Here is a 22,370-nt window from a genome sequence, read left to right as displayed (position 1 = left end):
GTCGAAAATTTTAGGCTCCAAAAGGAGAGGAGATCTTCTTCTTTTTTTCCCCCTGTTAGTTAAAGCAAGTGTATCTTTTGATTTGTTCATGCAAAGTCTACTTGGAAATGGGATGAGTTTGCTTGCTGCTAATTCCTTGGAGATGAAGTCATTTTGAGTGGGTACTATGAGAAAATTGTGAAAAGTAGAACTGGAAATGGCGGACGTTGTTTCACAAATACCTGGACTCAAATCATGTTTATCCATATTTGGAAGGCCGAGGTTGGTCGATACCTGGGAAGCCTTGCTTGCTAAGAAACATAAAGGGACCGGAATTGGAACTGATCATATCTAGCATCCACTTAATAAATAAATTTATTTTCATCAGAAAATTAAACCAGTCATACACAAAAAAACTATTGAATAAAGAAACCCTTCAGCTCTCCTCTCTTTTGTTTTTCAATTCTTTTAGCCTTTTAGGGTCTGTTTGGTTGGAAGTAAAATGTTTTCCTTGGAAAAATATTTTCCGTGGAAGTAATTTTCCATGAAAATCATTTCCCTTTCATCATTTTCAGGTGTTTGGTTAGTTTATTGAAAATATTTTCTTACTTCATTTTTCTGGTGTTTGTTTAACTTTTGAAATATTTTCACTTTTATCTCTATCTTTACTTTCTACACATTATAACTACATACTTCTTCCCATGCAAAATAAGAAAATTTATCTCATTGTTTAACTTTAAAAAATCTTGGAGAAATGTATATATGAATAAAAAATATCTCCTTAAGCAATAAAAAAATTGCTGGCCATTTAGTGTCAAATATCAATCACATGCAATGCTTATTGTGACATATATCTTGCACTCTCACTGCCGAAAGTTTTTCTAGAAAAGAATATCCCTATTATACATAATTAATTACTAGCATAGGATGAGCAGGATGAGGTTTTTTTTTTTTATTTTGAATATACTAGGGGGAGGGTTGGGTTCGGTTGGGTGGTACAGGGGAGGGAGTGTAAGGAAGAGGTCTTGGGTTCGAGTTCTCCTATTTACACTAAAAAAAAAAAAAAACATACTACAAGATGTTTTCAGTAAGTTTGGAACATACTACAGGCGGGATACATGCATTTCGGAAAACAACTTCAGTAAGTTTGGAAGGGAAGTTGTTTTCCATAAGATGAGTGAAAATATTTTACATAGAAAAATATTTTCAGTAACTTTTGGTTACACGGAAAATTAAAAAAATATTTTCCTGGAAAACATTTTCACCCGAAACAAACGGACCCTCAGTGAATGCCCTTTTTTTTGGCCAAAGTGGTGTGCTTCAATGGCAACGCAGTGAATACTTCTTCTTCACTCGTGGTGGTAAGCATTTCTTGAGTATTCATGTTTGGTTTGGATAAGCATCCTTACTTCTTAGTGCCAAAGCGACACCACACATCAATGTTTGTCTTTGTCGATTAAAGGAAGAACAAAGAACTAATTGTTGACCTCAAAAAGAAATCAAGAAAAGTTGTTGACTGCTTAAAAGTACTGGTTCACTGTATAAAATATAATTCTAATTAAATTCGTAAAGATTATCCATAAAACCAATTCATACGTACCATTCATTTTTAAGGGACCAAAAGATATAGTAACTTACCTAGCTAATTTTTCCACAAGAAAGAATAACTTAAGGGCGGTGTATCTATTTCCATAAGATGCTAAATCACTTAGCTAGCTAATTTTTCCACTAAAAAGAATAAGTTCATTTTCAAATTGCAAATAAATTCCCTAATTCTATAAATCCACATAATTAACCAGATTGCACTACAATTTCTTTTTTTTGATTCATTTCTAAAATTAAGGAGTAGATCTTTTGACTTGGTATGCCGACACTTTTGAGTAGCGCACACATTCAATCCCCCACTATTTTTACTTTTTACATCCTTCGTATCTCCGTTCCTAACTTACATTTTGATTTGTCAACGACTTCATCAAACAAAGTAAGAAAAAGAGTGAATCATATTGCTTCTTTCTACTCCCATTTTCAATGATAGTCATTCATTTACTCTCTTCTTTTTTTTTCAATTTAAAAGAATCGATAATCCTAGAGACGAGAATTTTGCAAATTCTTTCACTAGGCTCAACTCGTGGAGCTACGAAGTGGAGATTTCTATTAACACTCCGATTAATCAATAGCATAGGCATTTTTTAGGTTCAACATCACAAACCCTAATAGAACCCAATGACAAATAATAATAGAAATAAAAAAAAAAAGGCGGAAACTTAGCATCTTAAAAAGTGTAGGGCATTGCTTTGAGAGGCAACTAAAAGACATGATTTCGGTGGTAGAAAGAAGGAATCCGCTTTGAATATTGTTGGGACCCCCTCCATGCCCAGCAGCCTACCCAACAACAATAATACTCGGCAGAACCAGATTTAGAAATCCAAAGGCTCTTTAAGAAAAAGCATATTCCTCTGTTTATGACTTGTCTGTTTCATCCTCTGTTGTGTTTCGGCTCATTCATGTCCCCTCGTGTTTCTACATCCTTCTTCCGCTCCTCCGCCCCGCCCGGCCCCCCCCCCCCCCCCCCCCTCATTCTCCTCCTCCTCCCTCCTCTTTGCATACCACACGTGTTGATATATATATATATATATATATATATATATATATATTCACACATATATATATTTGAGTTTTTTAATCTCCAATTTCCATGCAGATATGTATGTAGACCAACATATGATTAACACATATTTTTGTGTTGACGTAATTGGCATGTTAGCCCCCCCTAATATCCACGTCCTTATAAATCCTGTCAAAATTAATTGGATTTTTAAGTATGATATTTGCACGTTGTTAGAAACCTCACCCTTTTTGTCGGGTTGATTAGATTGATTTTTAAATAGATTTTTACTTAAACTCGAGTAAATTTAGTTAGAGAAGATGGGAAAGAGGATCAAGAGTTGGTCACAAACCGTCTTTTCGAGCAACGTTTATTATTTGCTATCAAATTTAGGAGTACTAATCTTGGTAGGTGGATTGATATTTCCGTCGATGTATGTGAGTTGTTACTCTCATCATTTGTGTGGATTATTAGTGAATTGCTTTTAATGATGTTCGAATCTTGACTTGTTTTCACTCATCCCATTATAGTACGTGTCGATTTCTCGTGTAATATATAATTATATCAAGACAACAAAAGCCATAAAAAAAAAGGAAGCAAAAGAACAGGAAGAATGAGAGTGACAATGGCTTAATAAGGATAAGGAATACGAGCCATCGCAAGTAATATTTGCAGAACCGGCTTTGATTCATGTCCACTAAAATGTCCGCAAGTATCCTTGTCATTTTTTCTTTTTGGGGTAGTGGGGGCTGAGGAAATATATGATACCTTTCCAATAATTTTGTGAGGAAGGATTAAGAAAAGGATTGCTCACTCAACATCAATAGATGTGAGAGAGAAAAGGGGAGATCTCACTTTTAAAGGAAAAAAAAAAAAAAAAAGGTATAGGGCATGCAATAATATGATCATTTCGATGGTGATGATGAAAGGACCAGGAAATTGAAGCGATCAAATCACCTCATAGTCCTCAACTAGCACGACTTAAGAGATTAGGAAACATAGAAAATTCTTCTTATAGGCATGATTCATGGTATCCTTACATATGTATCAACCAAATTGGATGGTATTAGATTGTTAATTTTCAGAAATATATACAATCACATTTTAAATATTTCTTTCCTTTCCTTGCTTCTTAAATCCTACTCTTTCCCTTCCAAAAATATTTTTTTAAAAAAAATTTACACTAATAATAAATTAAATTACTTGGTTGACCATAGACAGGAGGGGGAAAAAAAAAAGATTTACTAAAGAATGTCAAAATTGCCACCCTAAATATTGAAGCCTCCTCCCCGTCCCTTCCATCCTGGATCAAATCTCCCATAAAGAATTCAGGTATTTCAACAAAAAGAAGTTCCTTTCAGTGCTAGTGTAAAAGAAAAGGAAGAAAAAGACGTTCCTCATCTAATGGAAAAACATCTCGTCATGCACTTAACCAAAATCTGTTCCTTTCTTTCAAAGAATCCATATCTGCCTTATACTTCCAATGATGTCACTCTAGTACTCCATGCTTTTTGGATTTGCTGGGAATCCCTTTATTGATAAGGTAAGAAGGAAAGAAGGAAAGAATGAATGAATGAATGAAAGGGAAAAAGAGGGCATCAAAGCAAGTTTTGACCTCACCAACCGATGAGTAAATCCTTATTGACATATCAATTGGGATGATGATTTTCCAAGAAACAGACGGAACTGTTGACGATTTTGGTGATTTTTTTTGCATGAGAACTTTTGTCAGACAGGTTGCATCGTGCTCGTTTACCGGGAAACAGGATCTGATATAACGGGGCGGCTACTGAGTAATATTTAGGTGACTTGGAAGATCACCATATATATGTTTTTTTGCTTGTCCACATGGTGAGGACCATTTGTTCCTTGCCCGACTCATGCGCCTTTGACTTCAATCAAACCGTAATACCTAAGCAATTAAGCATATATATTTGGAGGGGAGGGGAGGGAAGAAACAAAACTGTTTTTCACGTACCAAAATTAGTTTTATTCAGTACTCCTCCGAATATTTTGAAAATAATTGTCTGTAATGATGTAGACTACCTATGTTGTGGGTTGCAAACGAGCCGAGTCGAGTCGAGATTTGAGCTAATCGAGCCGAGTCTCGACTAAATTTTACCAAGCTCGAGCCGGTAAATTTCGAGCTCGAGCTCAACTCGAATCAAGTCGAGCCGAGCTCGAAAAAAAATAAAAAAATTTATTTTATTTTAAAAAAATAAATAAAATAATATTTTTTTCTTAATAAATAATAAAATATTAAGGATATATACGTAATTTTATTATGAAAATAAAAAATAAAAAATATATATAATATACGTAAATTTATTATTAAATATAAAATATATATATATATATATATCCAAGCTCGCGAGCCACCTCGCGAGCTAACGAGCTTAATATTCTGAGCTCGATTAATATTGAGCTCGACTCGAGTTTGACTCGAGTCGGCTCGCGAGCCGCTCGATTCGTTTGCAGCCCTAATTGTGGGAGAACGGAAATAATTGTTAGCAGTGATGTAAACTGTCTATAAATTTCATTTTTTGAAGGTCAAAAGAGTGAGATTCAAGAAGGAGAAAGGAGATTCAAAGCTCCGATCGATCGACAGATTGGAATATATATTACACCACTTAAATACAAATTATCCTACTTTTATTAATTCATCTTTTATTGTTCTTTCTCCCGTAAAAATGATTGATATGCCTCTTTTGTATTTTTTTTTTTTTGGGTGATACCAAGCAAAACGAATATGATGGAGCATTAAGGGCTGTCGTCGTGTTAGTTTTCTTGCCATTACTAAGAGCTTAAAACTGTAGAACCAAAAATCTCGCGACAAAATCCTCTGAACAACAAAGGACAAGATTCTAGGTCATTCTTCTGGAGGAGGAATCATTACCGAAAGCTTGTGTGTTTCACGGGGATAACTGTTGTATTACAACTTGCACTGTTATGTTCTTCCAGTACTTCCAGTTCTGTTCACAATTAATTACTTTTTTTCTTCCTTCCTAAAGTCATCAGCCGTGACATCGTTTTAGATGCGGACAAATGGGATTGATTCATGCAAAAGAGAGAATTCAAGTCAAATTAGAAGTTTTCGGGTCAATTGAAACATTTCCAAAGAATCAATAATGTATTGTGGATTCATGCTCACTTCCAATTTTGCATGATATTTAGAAGCATATAATATGGCATTCACCGCACATGGTAACGAGATTCATTTCACCCCATGGCAGCCGGCACTTATGCACGATGATGACCGTAAAAAAAGCCAAAAAAAAAAAAAAAGAGATAGTATCAAATCAATCCCAAATTTCTCATTCTTGCAATAATATAATCTCATGGCAGAGCATCACATTGCCATCCAAATTTTCGTCGTTTTGCATGCCATTCTTGCAAGAAGAATCTCACGGTAGATTATGACGACATTTTCCTAACCGGATAGGGAAAGTTCAGACACCGCACCCCACCCTTCATTGCTAACACTAATGTTGACTCTCACCTCACCACAATTCAATATTCAAGCCCAGTTTTTTCTTCCTCTTGTCTTTTTCATGTGAAATTATGGGATACTCCAAAATTAATTCCTGAATCATGTGTACTCATGTTTGGTCAGGGACCAAACAACACACTGTTCAAATTCGAATTCAATAAAAATGGCAAAGGATAATTCATAATGTACCACCAAAATGGAAAATGGAGGAGCAATATTCTCTCTACAAATAGACTCTTCAACCGATCACGACTTTTATATAAAACACCTAATAAGCTCATCATACACTACTACTCTCTGGAAGAAGCAGGGTAAGTAAGATACACTACTGCATTCTGCATATGATGAACAATACATTTACATGTTAATAAGCTCATCATATACTACTACTCTCTGTCGTATATTATCATATTCCGCCAGGACATACACACAATCCTTTTGAGGGACTTTTTTAATATATAGAATAAGCAGATACAGATTACTCGTACCGTACAATAGGCGGGTCGCATGAATTGCACGCAGAAATCGGCAATTGCGTGCTTGCTTACATGGGAAAATGCCCACCACCCTGCCACTTAATTTAATCAGAAAGAGTTTTCATCTTAAGAGGAGCAAATGCACAGAAGATGACATTTTTCTGCAAGCACTTCATCGGTTCTCAGCAATAGATCCTCTCTCGTCTTTGTAGAAGCCCAAAAACTGTACTCCTTTCGGTTCATTAAATCTACACAGATCGCCTTTGAATCCAGGCACCAGTGAGTGAGTACACATCTCTGCATCAAACAGTTTGATGGTCCAGATGTCAGCATCACATGAGACACACCATAAAACATAATCCTCCATAGTTTAGAGATCATTTGAGATTTACATTTATGTTCCGGGAGATGCATATCTTAACTGATCCTTGAAGCGGTGCACAATACGATCCTTGGGAGACGACGTCTTCACTACACCTGCCTGACGCATTATTTCTGTAGCATGCAATATCAATTTCTCAGATCAGAAACTACAAATTGTGCAAATGTCATCCAAAAACAAGAACAGTAATTGTCTAGAAACACAATTAATAGCTTTTCATGTAATACAGCAGAAATGGCTCTATTAGTATTCCAGGTGTTTCTTCATAAACTGGTCTGACACTTAAAAGGATTTTACAAGATGCAAAAACCTAACTGCTTCTGCATTCAACATAAATGACACCAAAAACCACCTTCAGGACTGAAAACTTGACAAGCATACTCAAGACTGACACACTTGCGCATTATACCGTAAGAAAAGGATGAACCACCAGTATAACACAGAGAACTAGTCTTCAGAATTGCTGATAAGTGCCAATTTCAGTAAATTACTGAAGCATGCTGCACTACAGGTAAGCACAAATCTAACAAGCAATGAAGATTACAACTTTAGAATACAGGACAAATCTCCTATAAACTGGAGCTGAGTTTCATACATGAGTCTAGGTTGAGCAAAAATACAGGCCACTAAATTGCAATGAATATATGCGGGAAAGAACTAAAAGTGAACCTAATTGTAGCAGAAACATATATATGCAGGAAAGAACTAATAAAGCGTACCTCGTTTTCTTTTAAGCTCCTCATCAAGCTCCTCTTTCCATTTTCTCTGTCTCTCTGAGAAACTTGCACTGTCGGTGTCAGCAAGAGATACTTTTAGCCCAAGCAATGGTAAGTAAAACTAAAATCCATTAGAGCACATAAGCTAAATATAGGAGGATCTTTCCATCAGACCTTGGACTGGGTGGCTCCCTCTGAGAATCAAAAAGGAGACCTTTCAATTCCCTAAGCTGAGAAGACTGAGCATCATGAGAAACTTGATGATTTAAGCCACCAATATTTGATGAGCGCTTGGAATGACTTTCAGGGCTACAACTATTGGTATTGTCAACAACAGCAGAAAGCCGTCTGCTAGGTAACCTATTAGGTGACCTGCTCTTAGGAGGCAGGTTCAAATTATCTGACACATTTTCCTTGTTCTCAGTAGCAACAGGACTCACTGGGCTGGCAGCATTCAAGGAATTATAGAACTCTTCATACAAAGGACTTTGCAGCTTCTTCAGCTCTAAAGCCTATGCAGTTGAACAGAAAATTTGAACATAAGATTAATATTCATCATATTATTAGTTTATCAAAAGTCAAAGTAAGTGTATATAAAGGTATTTCAAATCAACACCTTTTCGTCCAGGAATGCCCGAATTTTTGATTCAGTTACTTCATCCTCATCATCTGCTACCAGTTGCCCAACTGGAAATGTGAAGCCACCATCCTTCTTGCTGGAAAGTTCAACGCTATTCCCAGGATATTGAATAGCTTGACTCGCGAGCAAGCTTGTCCTGTGCCTCTCCAACTCTGGACTTTCATCAAACTTGCATGGCCAATCGTCCTCAGGTTCACAAATTGGATTAAAACTCTAGATTTAGCAAAATGTAGAAAATACTTCGTCAGTTATAGCACCCTGATGTTACAAAAGTTATAGCCATCAGTGGACATTAAGACATCTCAAACCTTGTTAAAATCTTTGGAATGAAACTCAGAATTGTATGACTTCATTGATGAGCCAACCATCAGAAGGTCATCTTTATCATCTAATTGACACATGTCATCATCAAAGTTGCCTGACTTCCAAACGGATCCTTGTCCAGAAAATTTCTCAGGATACATGGTTGAGCGCCTTACACCACTCATTGTGCAAGCATCTTTCAAACCGTTAGAACTCACCCAGGGATCAAATTTTGTTCTGCAACCATTAGCACTATAGTTAGAATTTACATCCTGGAAAAGCAGATTAAAGTGAAAAGGCTTGAGAGCCAAATCCCACTAAAAGCAAATGCTTACGACTTGGTAATGTCCATCCTTGTTGCAGCAATCCAATTCCCAGAGTTGTCCAGCTGATTGAATGTTGCAAGGTTAGTTAAACAAAATATGGTAAAGGAACGAAGGAAATGATTACGAAGGCCTCAAGTAATAGCTGACCATAATTGAATGGCGGAAAACAGGATGAGTTCCTTCATACTCTCCAGTTACAAATGGATGCTGCAGATTAATGGCAAAGAGGTTAAATATCATTGTTAGTTGCTTAGGTTTTATAGCTCCAATTATGCTGCAGATTTACGAAAGACCCAGATATACCCTCACAAAACTGACATCAAGATTGAACACCACTGCATGAAACAAGGAAATATGACAAAACTATATTACCTTTAGCAAATCTGATGCACTTGGCCTTAGATTCGGCTCCCTGTAATAGTGCTAAAGTTAGAAATTTCAAATCACTGGAAGAAAGGATGCACACAAGTTCAAGATAGAGCACATATTTGATAAGTTTAACCAAGCACCCCCGGTAAGCGGGTATGAAGGGAAGTAATAAATGTGGTCAGGGGGAGCAAAATAATCAAATAAACATACTTGTGTAAACATTTAAGCAAAAAGTCTTTTGCTTCAGCTGAAAGCTGCTCAGGGATGGGTGGATGAGATTTAGTTGTTCCTATATGGAAGAGAGCAGCAACCTGAAGAAGAAACCTGTAAGTCTAGGCATGAAATCAAGCCGAAAGCAAAACCATAGTCCACATCGATTTCAGCCTTACTGTTTTCACTTCAGTATAAGAAGTAGCAACTGACGTACCTCTTGATACTGCTGGCTCCAAGGAGGTTTTCCAGTAGCCATCTCAATAACAGTACATCCAACACTCCATATATCAGCAGAGCTGTATTGTCATGATTCATCAACAAGTCAGCTCTTCATCAATAATGCAAGGAAAAAGGCAGAAGTAAAAGGAGATAACTTAAAAGAAATAAACGAATTGGCACTTTCAGCAGGAACCTTTCCGTTTAAGAAACCTTCTAGTTTAAGAAACCTTTCCATTTCATCTACTGGTACTCAGTTCAATTTATTTTAATGGATAAAAGAAAAAAACATAAAATACTTCGAGAATGCAATACTTTATCTGACCCATTGCCTTCATTATACATCTTATCCAAGATATTGGAGCCGCAGAACTATAGAATAGTGTCAAGTGCTGGAGCCACAGAACTACAGAATCTATTGTTTGATATTTAAACAAGCAAACTCCATGACTTTTAATCAGCCTTAGAAAAAAGCAGAGCTACATCTCTTTACTCACAAGGTATGCCCTGTCTGCAGAATGACTTCAGGAGCCATCCAATAGGGGGTGCCCTTCATTGACTTAGCACCAGTCATTGTAGCCTGCAGCAACGCCAAGCACCAATTCAGTAGAATATTTAAGCAGTACCAGCTAACAAAACCAATATAGTACAAAAACAGAGCTAAAAGTATGATCATACCAATTCAACAACTTTCTTGGATGCCCCAAAGTCTGCAAGTTTGATGCATCCCTTATTGTCGACAAGAATGTTTGCACCCTGCACAAGTACAAGTAGCACCATCAGGGTGCTTCTCATAAATTTTCTAATTGCTTAACCATGACAAATGAATATACTACCTTGATGTCCCTGTGCATGATATTATTCTTGTGGAGGTACTCCAACCCTAACAATAGTTGTTTTGTGTACATCCTAATAACCTGAATAGTATCAAAATAGGCAAAAGTTAATTCCTAGTGTCTAAATTACACAACCTCGCAGATATTTAACTTCTAAAACAAGTTGGCTTCTTTAGCAGGTTTCATATTAAGCTAATTCATGACAACCATAATATAACTGCCAAGCAAGTCCCCAAAAAATAAAAATAAAAATCCAGCTTTTGAAAACATTCAAGTTCTATAAACTGAATACATAGCAATCACTTACAGATTCTGGAAAAGATCCAAATTTTCCCAAAAGGGACGAGATTGAACCACCTGGAACAAACTCCAGCAATATATTCAAAGATTCTTGCTCTCTAGCAGTTCCCAAGTATCTCTGACAACAAATCAAAAAATTTCAACATAAAATGTAGGAAAATAAACTATACCACTTACCGTACACATATCAACATAAAAGTCATACTTACCACAATATTTGGGTGAGAAAGATTTTTGAGCACATTCACTTCTTCTTCAAGTTCTCTAATGTGAACCTACAATGGTCCAAACAAAACAGATGCATAAAATTTAACTAACTACACCTTAGTCCTGCAACCAGAGCATCAAACCTCACCAATATTACCCCAAAAAAATAATTATTAACTCATAAAAGCAAAAGTCACCAATCTAGCACACTCAAGAACTGCTTCTGTTTCAAATAAATTAAATGTAATTCAAGCATTGAACCATGCTGCATGGAGATATAGATAAAAAATCAATCAAAACGAGACTCACTGAACCTAAATACAAAAACTTAAAAACTTCATGCTTACCCCATGATGTTTTCATCTAATTTAGCTCAGTCTGAGTGAAACTGCAAAGTCAAAAACATAACACACACACACACACCCCCAACCTTCCAAAAAATATATAAAAAACCCTGTCCCGTAAAAACACAATAAATTCAAAAATCTACCATCTGTATTAGTTGAGCTTGAGAGAAATACAATATAGAAATCTTTATGCCAAAAAGTGCAATTTCCTCAAATAATTAAGTGAATACTAAAAGCCATCATCTATATCAGTTGAATTCATATGCCGAAAACATAGCTGAGAAGAGGAAAAAAGAAACTTCATGAAATCTGCAAAATGTCAAATTCGCTTACTTGAGTTCTCTCTTTTGAAGCACTGTTTGCAGCAATGGAAACCTGCATTTCATACAAGACCACCCAAAAACAAAAATCAAATCTTTATCAAAACCTCAGAGGCCCCAAAATCAAATAAAAAAATGAATCTAAACCAATCAAAAAATCACCTCTTTTACAGCAAGTAACTCTCCAGAATCAATATTCATTCCCATATAAACCCTACCAAAAGCACCACACCCAATCAATTCCCCTTTCCGCCACCGAATCTGCGGCTTACTCTCATCTTTCCTCACTTTCACCGGCTCGGATTTAGCAATAGGCGGGAGGGAAGGAACCTGGGGCTTGGAAAAAATCCCAATTCTAGATTTCCGAATACTAGATCCGATCTTTTCCACAAAACCGTTGAACCCATTAGCAATTGTGCCGTTATTATCTGGGGAGTCTCCTCCGGTTAACGGTTTGAAGACGAGAGATCGGCGGACTGAGCCGATGAAGTCTTGCATTTGGGGAAAGAATGTAAATGTGGAAAATTTTGGGAATTTCTGCAGATAATTCTTTTAGGTTTCTCTGACTTGCATTTGCTGTAAGTGGAGAGTGAGAATGAAAGTGAGAGTGAGGAGTGGGGAGAGAGAGAAGAGGGAAAAAGGAAGAGGATTCAAAATTAAAGAAATAATTATTGGGGAATTTTGAACGTTTTATTTTGAATTATGTTGACTATTGATTTTGATTTTTTTAGTTGGGGATTTTTGTAGTTGGGACTTGGAGAGTTAGCTTAGATTTTGGGTGTGTGTGTTTATTATCTATTGTTGAAAGTTGGGACTCTATTTGTCAATTTATCAAACTTGTTCTAGGATTTTGACCACTTCTTGGGTTTATTTGTTTTTTTTTTTTGATTGGGTGTTTGTCTAAAATTTTACTGTAAGTTACTGTAAAAGTCTTTTAAAAAATTTTTAAAGTGTGTTTTTTTTATATATATTTTGAAGTGTATAGTTTAAAATTTTTAAAATTTTTTTTGAAATTACTACTGTAGTTAAATTTTTTAAAAAACTTATAGTAAATAAACTTGGCTGCCAAACAAGGCCGAGGTTCAAAACGATGTTTTACTTGAAAATTTTTTCAAAACTTATGTGAACTTTATACTAGTTAAAATGTTTCTTAGCTATTCAAATTCAATTTAGATAAACTATGTACGATATAGAATTGGATAATTAACATGAATTCAATTATATATTAGCCAATAAAAGAAAATAAATGACAAGTGATGAGAAATGGCAAATTTGAATCCCATTAGAAATAAAAGAAAAGAAATGACAAGTTATGAGAGAAAGAAAAGAAGAGAAGGGGCACGGTTTCTTTGGATATTGATTTGGAATTTATGCACTAACATGAATGATTTTGGGCTCATTGTGTATTAATATGTAATTATTGAACATTTTGAAGTTCGTACTTTAATTGAAGTTTCCTTCCATTTTTTAAGGCAAGCAAAACTAATTAATCTAATCTTCCATTTGTTTCCATCTTTTTTTTTTGTCTTCTGACTTAAACTTCTCTGACCGTGGTTCTCTTATTTTCTCTTCAAATCTCTGCTCCCATTAGGATTTGTTTGGATTGAGCATTATTTTCCCAATTTTATTTGCTTACATCATCATTACAATTTTCAATACACCTTTTTATCTTTCCAATTACTTTTTTATCTCACACACATCACGTCACAAAAAAATGCTACAGTCAAAATATTCCAAATAACTTATAATCCAAACAAACCCTTAAGCCAAACAAAGCTACAATTAAAATCATTATAATAAAGTTAAGTATAAATAGCATAACGTTCGACCTATATCTTACCTTCAAGTGAGAATTGAGAAGTGAAATTGAACCATAGGTATGAGCACTCGTTTAAAATAAAAAACACTAGAAGAAAGGATGAGTTAGATGGTACTAAATGAGAAGTGCAAATTAAAATTTTCAACATCTCTTACTTATACTACTTTGTTCAATAGTTTCCATATTTGATCTCCCCTTGCTTGCCACCAAACTAAGGCCCGTCTAGCAAGTGAGTTTTTTTTGTATTTGTCTAAAATTTTACTGTAATTTACCGTAGAAGTTTTTTAAAAAAGTTTTAAGGTGTGTTTTTTTTTGAATATTTTGAAGTGTATAATTTAAAAACTTCAAGAATTTTTTTTGAGATTATTGTAATTAAATTTTTTAAAAAACTTATAACAAAAAAACTTGACAAAACACTTGTCTATCAAACAAGGCCTCTTGCCTCCCTCAATGAACTAAAAAGACCTGATGGTATCGTCCATCTTAGTATTATTATTGATGACATCAATTTTTTTTGTACATCTTTTTGGTGTTATACATTCTCATTTGCTAAGAGAAATTCAACCAATGTAGTCATTGTCAGGATTTGGTTAAATTATCAAAATCCTTCTTATTGGTGAAACTAAGTGAAATTTTTCATCTGATTTGATTAGCTATAACCGTAAAAAATAATTTATTGTCAGTTACCAGTGGGGGTGTGCAAAATAAAAAAATTTCGATTTACCGATCAAATTTGAATTGAATTCGGTAATTCGGAATGGAAATCGGAATATCCGATTTCGAATTGATTGAATTCGGTAATGAGATTTTTCAAATCGGAAATTCCGATTTCGTATTCACAATTCGAAATCGAAATCGAAATCGAAATCGGAATTCCTATTTCGATTTTAAATCTGTTTTTCGTGTATATATATAAAATATATATTATATAACATTTATATAATAATAATAATTTTTATATTCATGAATTCGATGAAATCGAAATTCCTATTTCGATTTCAATTTCGTTTTCACACATATATATAATATTTATATATATATGTAATATAATATTTATATAATAATAATTTTTATATTCATGAATTCAGTAAAATCGGAATTTACCGAATTCCGAATCGAATTCGGAATTGGTGAATTCGAAATCGAAATCGGTCGAAAATTTTGATACCAAAATTTCGAAAAATTCCGATTTCAAAGTTCCGAATTACCGATTTCGATTTCGATTCACACCCCTAGTTGCCAGCTCTTTGGACAAAGTTATTTAAAAATTTAATAGTATTTTTTAATACTGTATATGTAAAATAAAAAAGCAATTCGAAAGACAAAAAAATAATTAAAAAACATGAATTTTCTTAATCAAATAATAACCCATCCAAAAAAATAAATTTAAACTAAGAAACAAAATTTATGATGAATCTCATTTACAATAATTATGAATATTTAAAATAATTTATTGAATCACAAACAAAAAATTTATAAAGATACCTACTTATTTATAATTTATAGACAACTAATTTGACAAAAAAAAAATGTAAAAAAGCTTTTGTATATACGTTACTAGTACATTTTGTTTTTGCTATAATTGCATAGATTTCGGCTTACGTTTCCGCTTCCCAATATGCCTTCTAATATCGCCATGTCATCTGACCGTATGGCATCAACTGTTCAACACACGTCACTCTCCTCCATCTTCCTCTCCAGAACTCAGCTCCACATTCAGGCCTCAAAGAATCCACTTCCTGGATCTCTTCATATATATTTTCTGGAAAGAAAGCTTGATTCTTTTTCAGCAATCTTTTCTAGTCTTTAATAAATTATGGCTTTAAATTTGGAATCATTATCAGAGGCAACTTCTGGGGCGGTTGGAGCGCTAGTAAGTACAACTATTCTGTATCCTTTAGACACCTGCAAGTCCAAGTATCAGGCTGAAGTTCGAGCTCACCATCAGCAAAAATACAGGTTCTTTACTTCTTTTGAATCTTTGGATTTTTGCTCTCATGTTTGAGTTTTCCGGGTCCCACCTGTTGATATGGATATCTTTTTTGTTATGTCTGGTTTTTCCATTTTAGCTTTAACTGTAAAAATTTGATCTTTTGCTATTACGAATGAGAGACCCTTTTCATGAATTATAATTCTTTGCTGATTACCACGTGTAAAAGCATGATCTTTTTCCTATTCTAGTATGAAAGACCCTTGTGATGAATCATGCTGTTTTGTGGATTACCATGTACTAATAAATGGCTAGAGACGGATGCAGCTAAAATTGGGATAAGCCCAAAATTAGCCATGTGTGTGAGTTTGTCTGTGGGTACTGTGTATACTCTTTCATATAGGAATCAGGCTGGTTGAATTATGATTGCTGCATGGGCTGTGAGATGTGTATGCACACAAGTGAAGAATGTGAGAAATAGCTGTAGCCTGTAGAGAATGTATGTATATGCTTATTGAAATGTGGCATGTGCAGATGGGAAATATGCTGTGACATTATTGTTATTTAATTGAAGTTGTAAATGTTTTACATGAACTGCTGGAAACAATAATGTCCTTTGCAAGAGTGAGGCTGCTACAGATACCTAACCTTCCTTGACTGACTAACACTGAAACTTTCACACTGGGCTTGTCCTCTTTATGAATTGTACTTCTGCATATGCTAGATGTTAATATTAGGTCGTTTTCCATGGTGGCTTGCATCTCTCTAGTTTGACTTGGTAGAACACATAAATTCAGAGAGGATATCAGTTGGATCTTTCCCATACAAAATCTGCACGAGAAATGAAGAAGTAAAGTTTCTGATATTCTGATATTCCAACCCCTACTTCCAAGAAATAGGAAGGAAAATGAATGGAAAATAGGAAGAAGTAAAGTTTAATTGCTCTGTTCTTTTGCAGGAACATTTTGGATGTTCTTGGGGAAGCAATTTCAACTCGTCAGATCCTTTCACTGTATCAGGGTCTCGGGACCAAGAATGTACAATCTTTTATCTCGCAGTTTCTGTATTTTTATGGATATAGTTTCTTAAAGAGACTGTACTTGGAGAAGAGTGGATCTAAATCCATTGGAATGAAAGCTAACTTGATCATTGCTGCTGCTGCTGGTGCATGTACAGTTGTAGTGGTTCATGTAAGTCAATTTTTGTAATTGCCGGTTTGCAGTATTGGAGATAGTTGTGAGTTCTTGTAGATTTTGGATATGTTCATATGCACCATTTGCATTGTCAAATCTCTGCTAACAGTGCCATTGCTTAGAAAACTTCATTAACTGATGCATGGCTGTTAGAAAGTGCTATTGCAAAGAAAAGTTCATGTATAGTTGTATTGCATTACTCTGCGTTCAATTTGAACAAGGGATGGCAACTGGGAAATACACCACCAAGAAAAAGATTCTCTTTCAAAAGGACTAGCTAGGGTTGTACATCATTTTAAGGGCCTGTGATTTGGGGATATGCTAATTTTTAACTATAGAAAGTTTTGCTGGGGAATGTCCATTTGAGAAACTCCATATAAAAATAATTCTGCAAATATTGATTATACAAACATCTGTGGAACTTTTTATAGGATATAGCAGTTTTACTTAATTGCTATTCTTTGTCTGTTCTAATTATGAACCAACATTTCAGCCACTAGATACAGCATCATCAAAAATGCAGACAAGTGATTTTGGGAAATCTAAAGGTCTGCGGAATATCCTTTCAGAGGGATCCTGGGATGAGGCATATGATGGTCTAGGCATATCTCTCCTTCTTACTGCTAATCCATCCATTCAGGTACATGGATATTGCTGCTGAATATGAATCTTCCAGAAAAATGTAGTTTAATAACTTCAAATAATTCACTTATATTATTCCTCATTTTTTTCCTGTAGTTGGGAAAATACAGACACAGTGAGAAAAGTTCTTTTTTTTTTTTTCATGTAAACTTTCATCCTTCTATTGATCAGAAAAGAGAGTGTACAAAGGAATTAAATTCAGATATATCATAAAAATGCTCTATGCTTATACAAAGAATTCATCTAAAGCAACTTTGAGAAAGTTCAAGTTCCATCACTAACTCCCAGTTTTCTTTGTTTTGTGGGATTTTCTTCCATCCAGCAATTGTACTCTTCATAACCTCCAAAATATTATGTACAAGTCTAGTAGCATCTTCAGGAATATACTCTGGTTCCGTGCTTTCCACAAGTAGTAAACTGTAACAGCAAGAGCAAGTCTCCGCACCTGATCAGGAAAAGAGTTGGATTTCCAGTGAGAACACACCCATTGCAGCTCTTGTTGCCATGGAAATGGTGCTCTCTGAACCAGGCATAGCTTTAGCAGTTTCTGCCACACTATTCTAGAAACCGGGCACTCAAAAAACAAGTGATCCATTGTTTCCAGAGGACCTTTACACAAGTCACATGCATCAGATGCCATGTTTATACCCCAGGCCTTCATTCTATCCTTAGTAGTCAATCTCTTCTGACAAAGCAACCAGACAATGACAAAGTAACATGGCACATAGCCCTTCCCCCATACTAATTGATATCAAATAACATGAGCTCCAGGATTTTGAAGTAGTTTCATAGCAGGCTGCACAATGTATTTTCCTGATGCACTAGCCATCCAGTACACCTCATCCTTAGCATCTGGATGGGGTAAAAACAGAGCAGGTGTTTCAGCCTTTAATTTCCGAACTTCACTAGTCATTCTCCTACCTTTTTGGCCATTTCCACCCTAGTCCTGTTCATCACCAAATAACGTCTTGATCTGATGGTTCTGCCTATGAGTTGAAAAGACCTCGAGACCTTTAGATTGGGGTTTCAACTCGCTGTTAGATGTCTTTTACCTGTGAATTTTGAAGAAAGTTTATAACTGGAATTGTGCTCTTTTGCAGTACACTGTATTTGATCAATTAAAACAAAGAATGCTGAAGGGACAAATGAGAAAGAAGAGAGACAGTGAATCATCTCCAGAATCTCTTTCTGCTCTTTCTGCTTTTGTTTTAGGTGCTGTCTCAAAATGTATTGCTACCTGTGTAACCTACCCAGCAATTAGGTAATCATATGTTCTTTCATGGTAATCAATCATTACTTTGTTAAATTTGGTATTCAGGATGTACAAGGGAATTTTACTGACATACCTCATGAAAATGATACCCAGTTAAATATCTTACAACAAGATTTATTAACGTACTCCGTACTAGAAACCTGGGGAATAACTGTATTGCCTTGATCTCTGAAATGAGCATTCTTTGATGTAGATCTTTTTGTTGTTTTTTCCAATTTGGCTTAAACAGGTGTAAGGTGACAATTCAGTCTGCTGAATCGGAGGATGATGTGAAGAATGAAGCTCAATTAAAAGCTCGTAAAACAATATCAGGTGCATTATATGCCATTTGGAAACGGGAAGGTCTATTTGGTTTTTTCAAAGGGTTACAGGCCCAGATACTGAAGACCGTACTAAGCTCAGCATTGCATTTGATGGTGAAGGAGAAGATCTCAAAGGCTACATGGGTTGTATTGCTCGCAATTAGGAGGTATCTATTGATAACCAGGACCAAGACCAGGTTAAAGAGCTCTTGAGATCAAGACCGTGTAGGAATTGTGTACTCAGGTCCCTTGAAGAACATGGGTCCTTTTACCTAATACAGCTTATAAGCATGTGTAATGAAATTTAGAGGAAGAGGAAGAGTGTTGTAGTCAAAGTGAAACTGTCCTGAAACATGACTTTTCCCGCTGTATCATTTCTTGTCACCTTCTTCTTTTGTTGGGTGGGGTGGTCGTTGATGCCTTTCTTCTTTTGTCATAACACCTAGAGTAAATGATCGACTTCCTATGTTCTTGCAAACTGTTCGAATGCTTTCTTCCGTTCTTAGTTAATTCAATTAGGCTTTCCTGCGTATGAAATTAAATACGCACCCGATTTTTCTGGCAAACCATAGTCGGAATAGGGATCAGGTTATTAGATAAACTGGAGAAAAAAATCCCAATATCAATTCCTATTGTAGATGGAAAGTGCTTCAATTTTCACAGCATTAAGAAGAGGCGCAGTACTAACTCTAGCTAAACAGCACTAGATAGATAACACAAGAATGACATCAAAATCAGGCAACCACAAGGATTCAGCTAAGATAAAAAAAAAATGGTAACTGCAATATTCTTTCTTTTAGTGGATCAATGAATTTGTCAATCTACAAGCGTTGTGTAGGTATACATTAATAACAGCCTCAGCGAAAAATGGCACGGCATGAAACAGTGTAAAATACATACGCAGTGATGCTTTCACATCAACAGCAAGAAAGCCACGCATAAAAATAATGTATAGTATACTGGACCTGGCTGCATTGCAAAATTGGGTGAATTATTATCAGCAGTCACATAGCTTCCCTCTGGTGTGTCTGTTGTCAAAACAACAACTATCCAGTCATTTTTGGAACCGATTCCAACTCCAGTAAATTTGGTGTCGTTAAGGTTGTTTGCGTACTGTGTATCCGTGAAATTGGCAAGAACAATAGTAGGATTAAGATTGGGAACACAGGCAGGCATTATGGCCCCATCCCTTGTGGTGGTGACATTCAAATGGCATTTAGCTAGAATGTTGGGATAGTCAGAGAACTGTGATTCGGTGCCCGGAACAGTATTGGCGCCTGTGGTGTTTGTACAGGGTTGATCCTTGAAATTATCTGCCATTCCATCAGCAAGGCACTTTGCTTTATCATTCTCTTTTAGAGCTGTCAAATTTAAGGATGCTCTGTAACTGTTAATTTGCTGCAGAAGATTCTGTTCCTCATCTGCACATTAACAATAATCATGTCCTTAATTAATTTTTTGGAACAAAAATAAAATGGCTTCATGCTTGTTAATCACACGAGAGATGATGGTGGAGCATGAGGCTCATAGCAAGACAGAACTTAACAGAAAATACAACAGTGCAAGTTGTAGACACATGGAAGTCAAGCAATTATACACTTACAAATTTCAAGAATTTCATTCTTCTCCTCTTCTAGAATCTTAAGGAAATAAAACTGATAGAATGAAATAGCTCTAATCACAAATTAATATGATTTGGAGCTAATTTTTTAGCGCGGCAAGAGTGGCAACATGTCTTGAGATGTGCTAAAGAATATCAAGAAGTAGGAGTTGTACAACTTCTGGTCAAGATACATAGGTTAGTTTTAATCGGTCATACAAGTTATATTAAACTTGACTGCATCCGGAAAATCTAGAGAGCTTCAATTGCTTAAGCACCTTAGATATGTAATAAAGATCACTGAGCTAAACATCATCAAATCATTAAATAGAAACGACACCACGACCGCCACCATAAGCAACCACATCTGGATTCAATCTTTGCATGCATCAGCTCATCAAGGACAAAATTTACTGAAGCATGGTAGAGGTATGAAGGGTAAAAAATGCACAAGGCTAGCGGATTCAGAGCATTCTACCAGTAAACGACAATGGATTAAGATAAAGAATTTTGAGACTTAATGATGAAAGATCAATGCAAACTCAAAAAGATTGAAAAGGCTATGTTGTACACTATAAATGTCAACCTCCAAAGTCGACATCACTATCTTACCATGAAGAGGTAAAGATCAGATCTTTAATCCGAAAACCGATACATAAAATTATGAGCAGCCAACAGCTTCTGGCAAACAATATTAACACAACCCATTTATCCAAAATCCCTTCCGCTCAACCGGACAATATTTGCATTGGTTTAGGATGTGATAAAACCAAGAATCCCAATAAACAACTTTAACGAGACTGCAAGAAAATGAAGAAAACAGCTGGTCCAGATCAACTAAACTTCAGAACTAGCTGAAGCATTCATAGTCGTCGAAAAAAAATCAGATCTTTAATCTCAAAATGGACTTAAGATGCATATTAACTCAAACTGATTAATGATCATTCTAAGCTTCAAGGAACCAACATACAAAAAATGAATATTAATTATCACAAACCAATAATGAGCATCTTATCACTAAATTAAATAAAGCAACAAACTTGTACATTGCACAAAGATCAGATCTTTAATCTCAAATTGGTTCTTGATCATCCTGAGCACCAAATGAACAATAATAAAAAGAACCCATGTAGAAAAAATGCACAATTAGCATGACAAACCACCAAATGAGCATCATTTTATTAGATTAAAGCATTATCAAGAATCCAAAAGAGCATGAAATTGTACATTGCAGAAGGCTACTGCTAGTAAATTAACAATTACCGGCACATTTGACAGTGTGGCTGATGAAGAGGACGAAGTTGAGAAGCAGAGGGAGAAGTAGGTAACGTGCAAGAGACGTCATTGTTGTTGAATCAAATTGAAATGAAGTAAACTCGACGTTTCAAGAGGGGAAGGAAGGACTGAGCATTTATAAATGTGAAGTGCCCTGGAAAGCGGCAACAAGCATCTCAAGTTACGATGTCGTGTTGGTGGAATTTCGTTTTCGGATTCTAGTCATTGACTTGAACCTCAAAAGCGCAAAAACAGAAAAGAAAAAAGAACAAAAGATATTTAACTTTTGTTTTTTTTTTTTTTTTGAGTTTTTTTTTCTCTTCTCTGGGAACCCTCCGACCCCCTCCTCAACCCCATCTCCATCTGCTAGATTTAAGATTCTTGACGGCAGGAAGGTCTCTAATGTCCATCTCTGGCTACTCTACATTATATAGGCAGAAATGCACACTTTTTAATTGTAACATGTACAAACGTTTATTATATTGTAATTAGTATTCAAATGTTTATTATGTGTCGTCCTAATTAATTGGTTAGATCATCTTGTCTAGGCTATTACATAACTTCTTATCAAAATCCCAAAATCACTTTTTGCTAGACCACTCATTAATCCT

The 22,370-nt window shown here is 35.5% G+C and overlaps 3 protein-coding genes across 6 annotated transcripts; 1 reads left to right on the top strand and 2 right to left on the bottom strand.

The window, feature by feature from the left end:
• Positions 1-6,227: 6,227 nt before the first annotated feature.
• On the bottom strand, positions 6,228-12,460 carry LOC113734097 (mitogen-activated protein kinase kinase kinase NPK1). 2 transcript variants are annotated; one of them, XM_027260441.2, is made up of 18 exons: positions 11,888-12,460; positions 11,739-11,780; positions 11,061-11,126; positions 10,859-10,969; positions 10,552-10,632; positions 10,394-10,471; positions 10,213-10,295; positions 9,714-9,795; positions 9,497-9,597; positions 9,290-9,329; positions 9,065-9,124; positions 8,930-8,979; positions 8,597-8,828; positions 8,265-8,501; positions 7,823-8,160; positions 7,652-7,719; positions 6,943-7,045; positions 6,228-6,847 (listed from the first exon to the last, which is right to left on the bottom strand). In XM_027260441.2, the coding sequence occupies exons 1-17, from the start codon at positions 12,221-12,223 to the stop codon at positions 6,945-6,947; spliced, it is 2,106 nt and encodes a 701-aa protein (XP_027116242.1). In that variant the 5' UTR covers positions 12,224-12,460; the 3' UTR covers positions 6,228-6,847; positions 6,943-6,944. The 2 variants fall into 2 exon arrangements, with proteins under 2 accessions (XP_027116242.1, XP_027116241.1); XM_027260440.2 differs by having other exon boundaries at positions 8,927-8,979; positions 11,888-12,458.
• A 2,697-nt stretch (positions 12,461-15,157) lies between these two features.
• Positions 15,158-19,362, top strand: LOC113734095 (peroxisomal adenine nucleotide carrier 1-like). 2 transcript variants are annotated; one of them, XM_027260435.2, is made up of 5 exons: positions 15,158-15,503; positions 16,433-16,664; positions 17,161-17,307; positions 18,410-18,570; positions 18,812-19,362. In XM_027260435.2, the coding sequence occupies exons 1-5, from the start codon at positions 15,361-15,363 to the stop codon at positions 19,095-19,097; spliced, it is 969 nt and encodes a 322-aa protein (XP_027116236.1). In that variant the 5' UTR covers positions 15,158-15,360; the 3' UTR covers positions 19,098-19,362. The 2 variants fall into 2 exon arrangements, with proteins under 2 accessions (XP_027116236.1, XP_071937924.1); XM_072081823.1 differs by lacking the exon at positions 15,158-15,503 and adding an exon at positions 15,533-16,324.
• On the bottom strand, positions 17,431-22,067 carry LOC113734096 (uncharacterized GPI-anchored protein At3g06035-like). Of its 2 annotated transcripts, XM_027260437.2 has the most exons (3): positions 21,748-22,067; positions 19,850-20,305; positions 17,431-18,361 (listed from the first exon to the last, which is right to left on the bottom strand). In XM_027260437.2, exons 1-3 carry the CDS (start codon positions 21,827-21,829, stop codon positions 18,336-18,338), a joined length of 564 nt encoding a protein of 187 aa, XP_027116238.1. In that variant the 5' UTR covers positions 21,830-22,067; the 3' UTR covers positions 17,431-18,335. The 2 variants fall into 2 exon arrangements, with proteins under 2 accessions (XP_027116238.1, XP_027116237.1); XM_027260436.2 differs by lacking the exon at positions 17,431-18,361 and having other exon boundaries at positions 19,661-20,305; positions 21,748-22,062.
• Positions 22,068-22,370: the final 303 nt, after the last annotated feature.

Source organism: Coffea arabica, chromosome 3c, assembly GCF_036785885.1.
Source record: "Coffea arabica cultivar ET-39 chromosome 3c, Coffea Arabica ET-39 HiFi, whole genome shotgun sequence".
NCBI classification, from domain to species: Eukaryota; Viridiplantae; Streptophyta; class Magnoliopsida; order Gentianales; family Rubiaceae; genus Coffea; species Coffea arabica.
The sequence above is the reverse complement of the archived record's forward strand: the minus strand, read 5'-3'. Positions and strand labels throughout refer to the sequence as shown.

What these genes read in the sequence shown, in the direction of transcription:
- LOC113734096 (XM_027260436.2), bottom strand. Translation starts at nt 21,829, where the DNA reads ATGACGTCTCTTGCACGTTACCTACTTCTCCCTCTGCTTCTCAACTTC. An exon ending in CCACACTGTCAAATGTGCCG is followed by an intron (nt 20,306 to 21,747) that starts GTAATTGTTAAT and finishes GTTAATGTGCAG; the next exon opens with ATGAGGAACAGAATCTTCTG.
- LOC113734097 (XM_027260440.2), bottom strand. Translation starts at nt 12,223, where the DNA reads ATGCAAGACTTCATCGGCTCAGTCCGCCGATCTCTCGTCTTCAAACCG. An exon ending in CTGCAGACAGGGCATACCTT is followed by an intron (nt 9,796 to 10,212) that starts GTGAGTAAAGAG and finishes ATGACAATACAG; the next exon opens with CTCTGCTGATATATGGAGTG. An exon ending in AGGGAGCCACCCAGTCCAAG is followed by an intron (nt 7,720 to 7,822) that starts GTCTGATGGAAA and finishes TGACACCGACAG; the next exon opens with TGCAAGTTTCTCAGAGAGAC.
- LOC113734095 (XM_027260435.2), top strand. Translation starts at nt 15,361, where the DNA reads ATGGCTTTAAATTTGGAATCATTATCAGAGGCAACTTCTGGGGCGGTT. An exon ending in CACCATCAGCAAAAATACAG is followed by an intron (nt 15,504 to 16,432) that starts GTTCTTTACTTC and finishes GTTCTTTTGCAG; the next exon opens with GAACATTTTGGATGTTCTTG. An exon ending in GTACAGTTGTAGTGGTTCAT is followed by an intron (nt 16,665 to 17,160) that starts GTAAGTCAATTT and finishes CCAACATTTCAG; the next exon opens with CCACTAGATACAGCATCATC.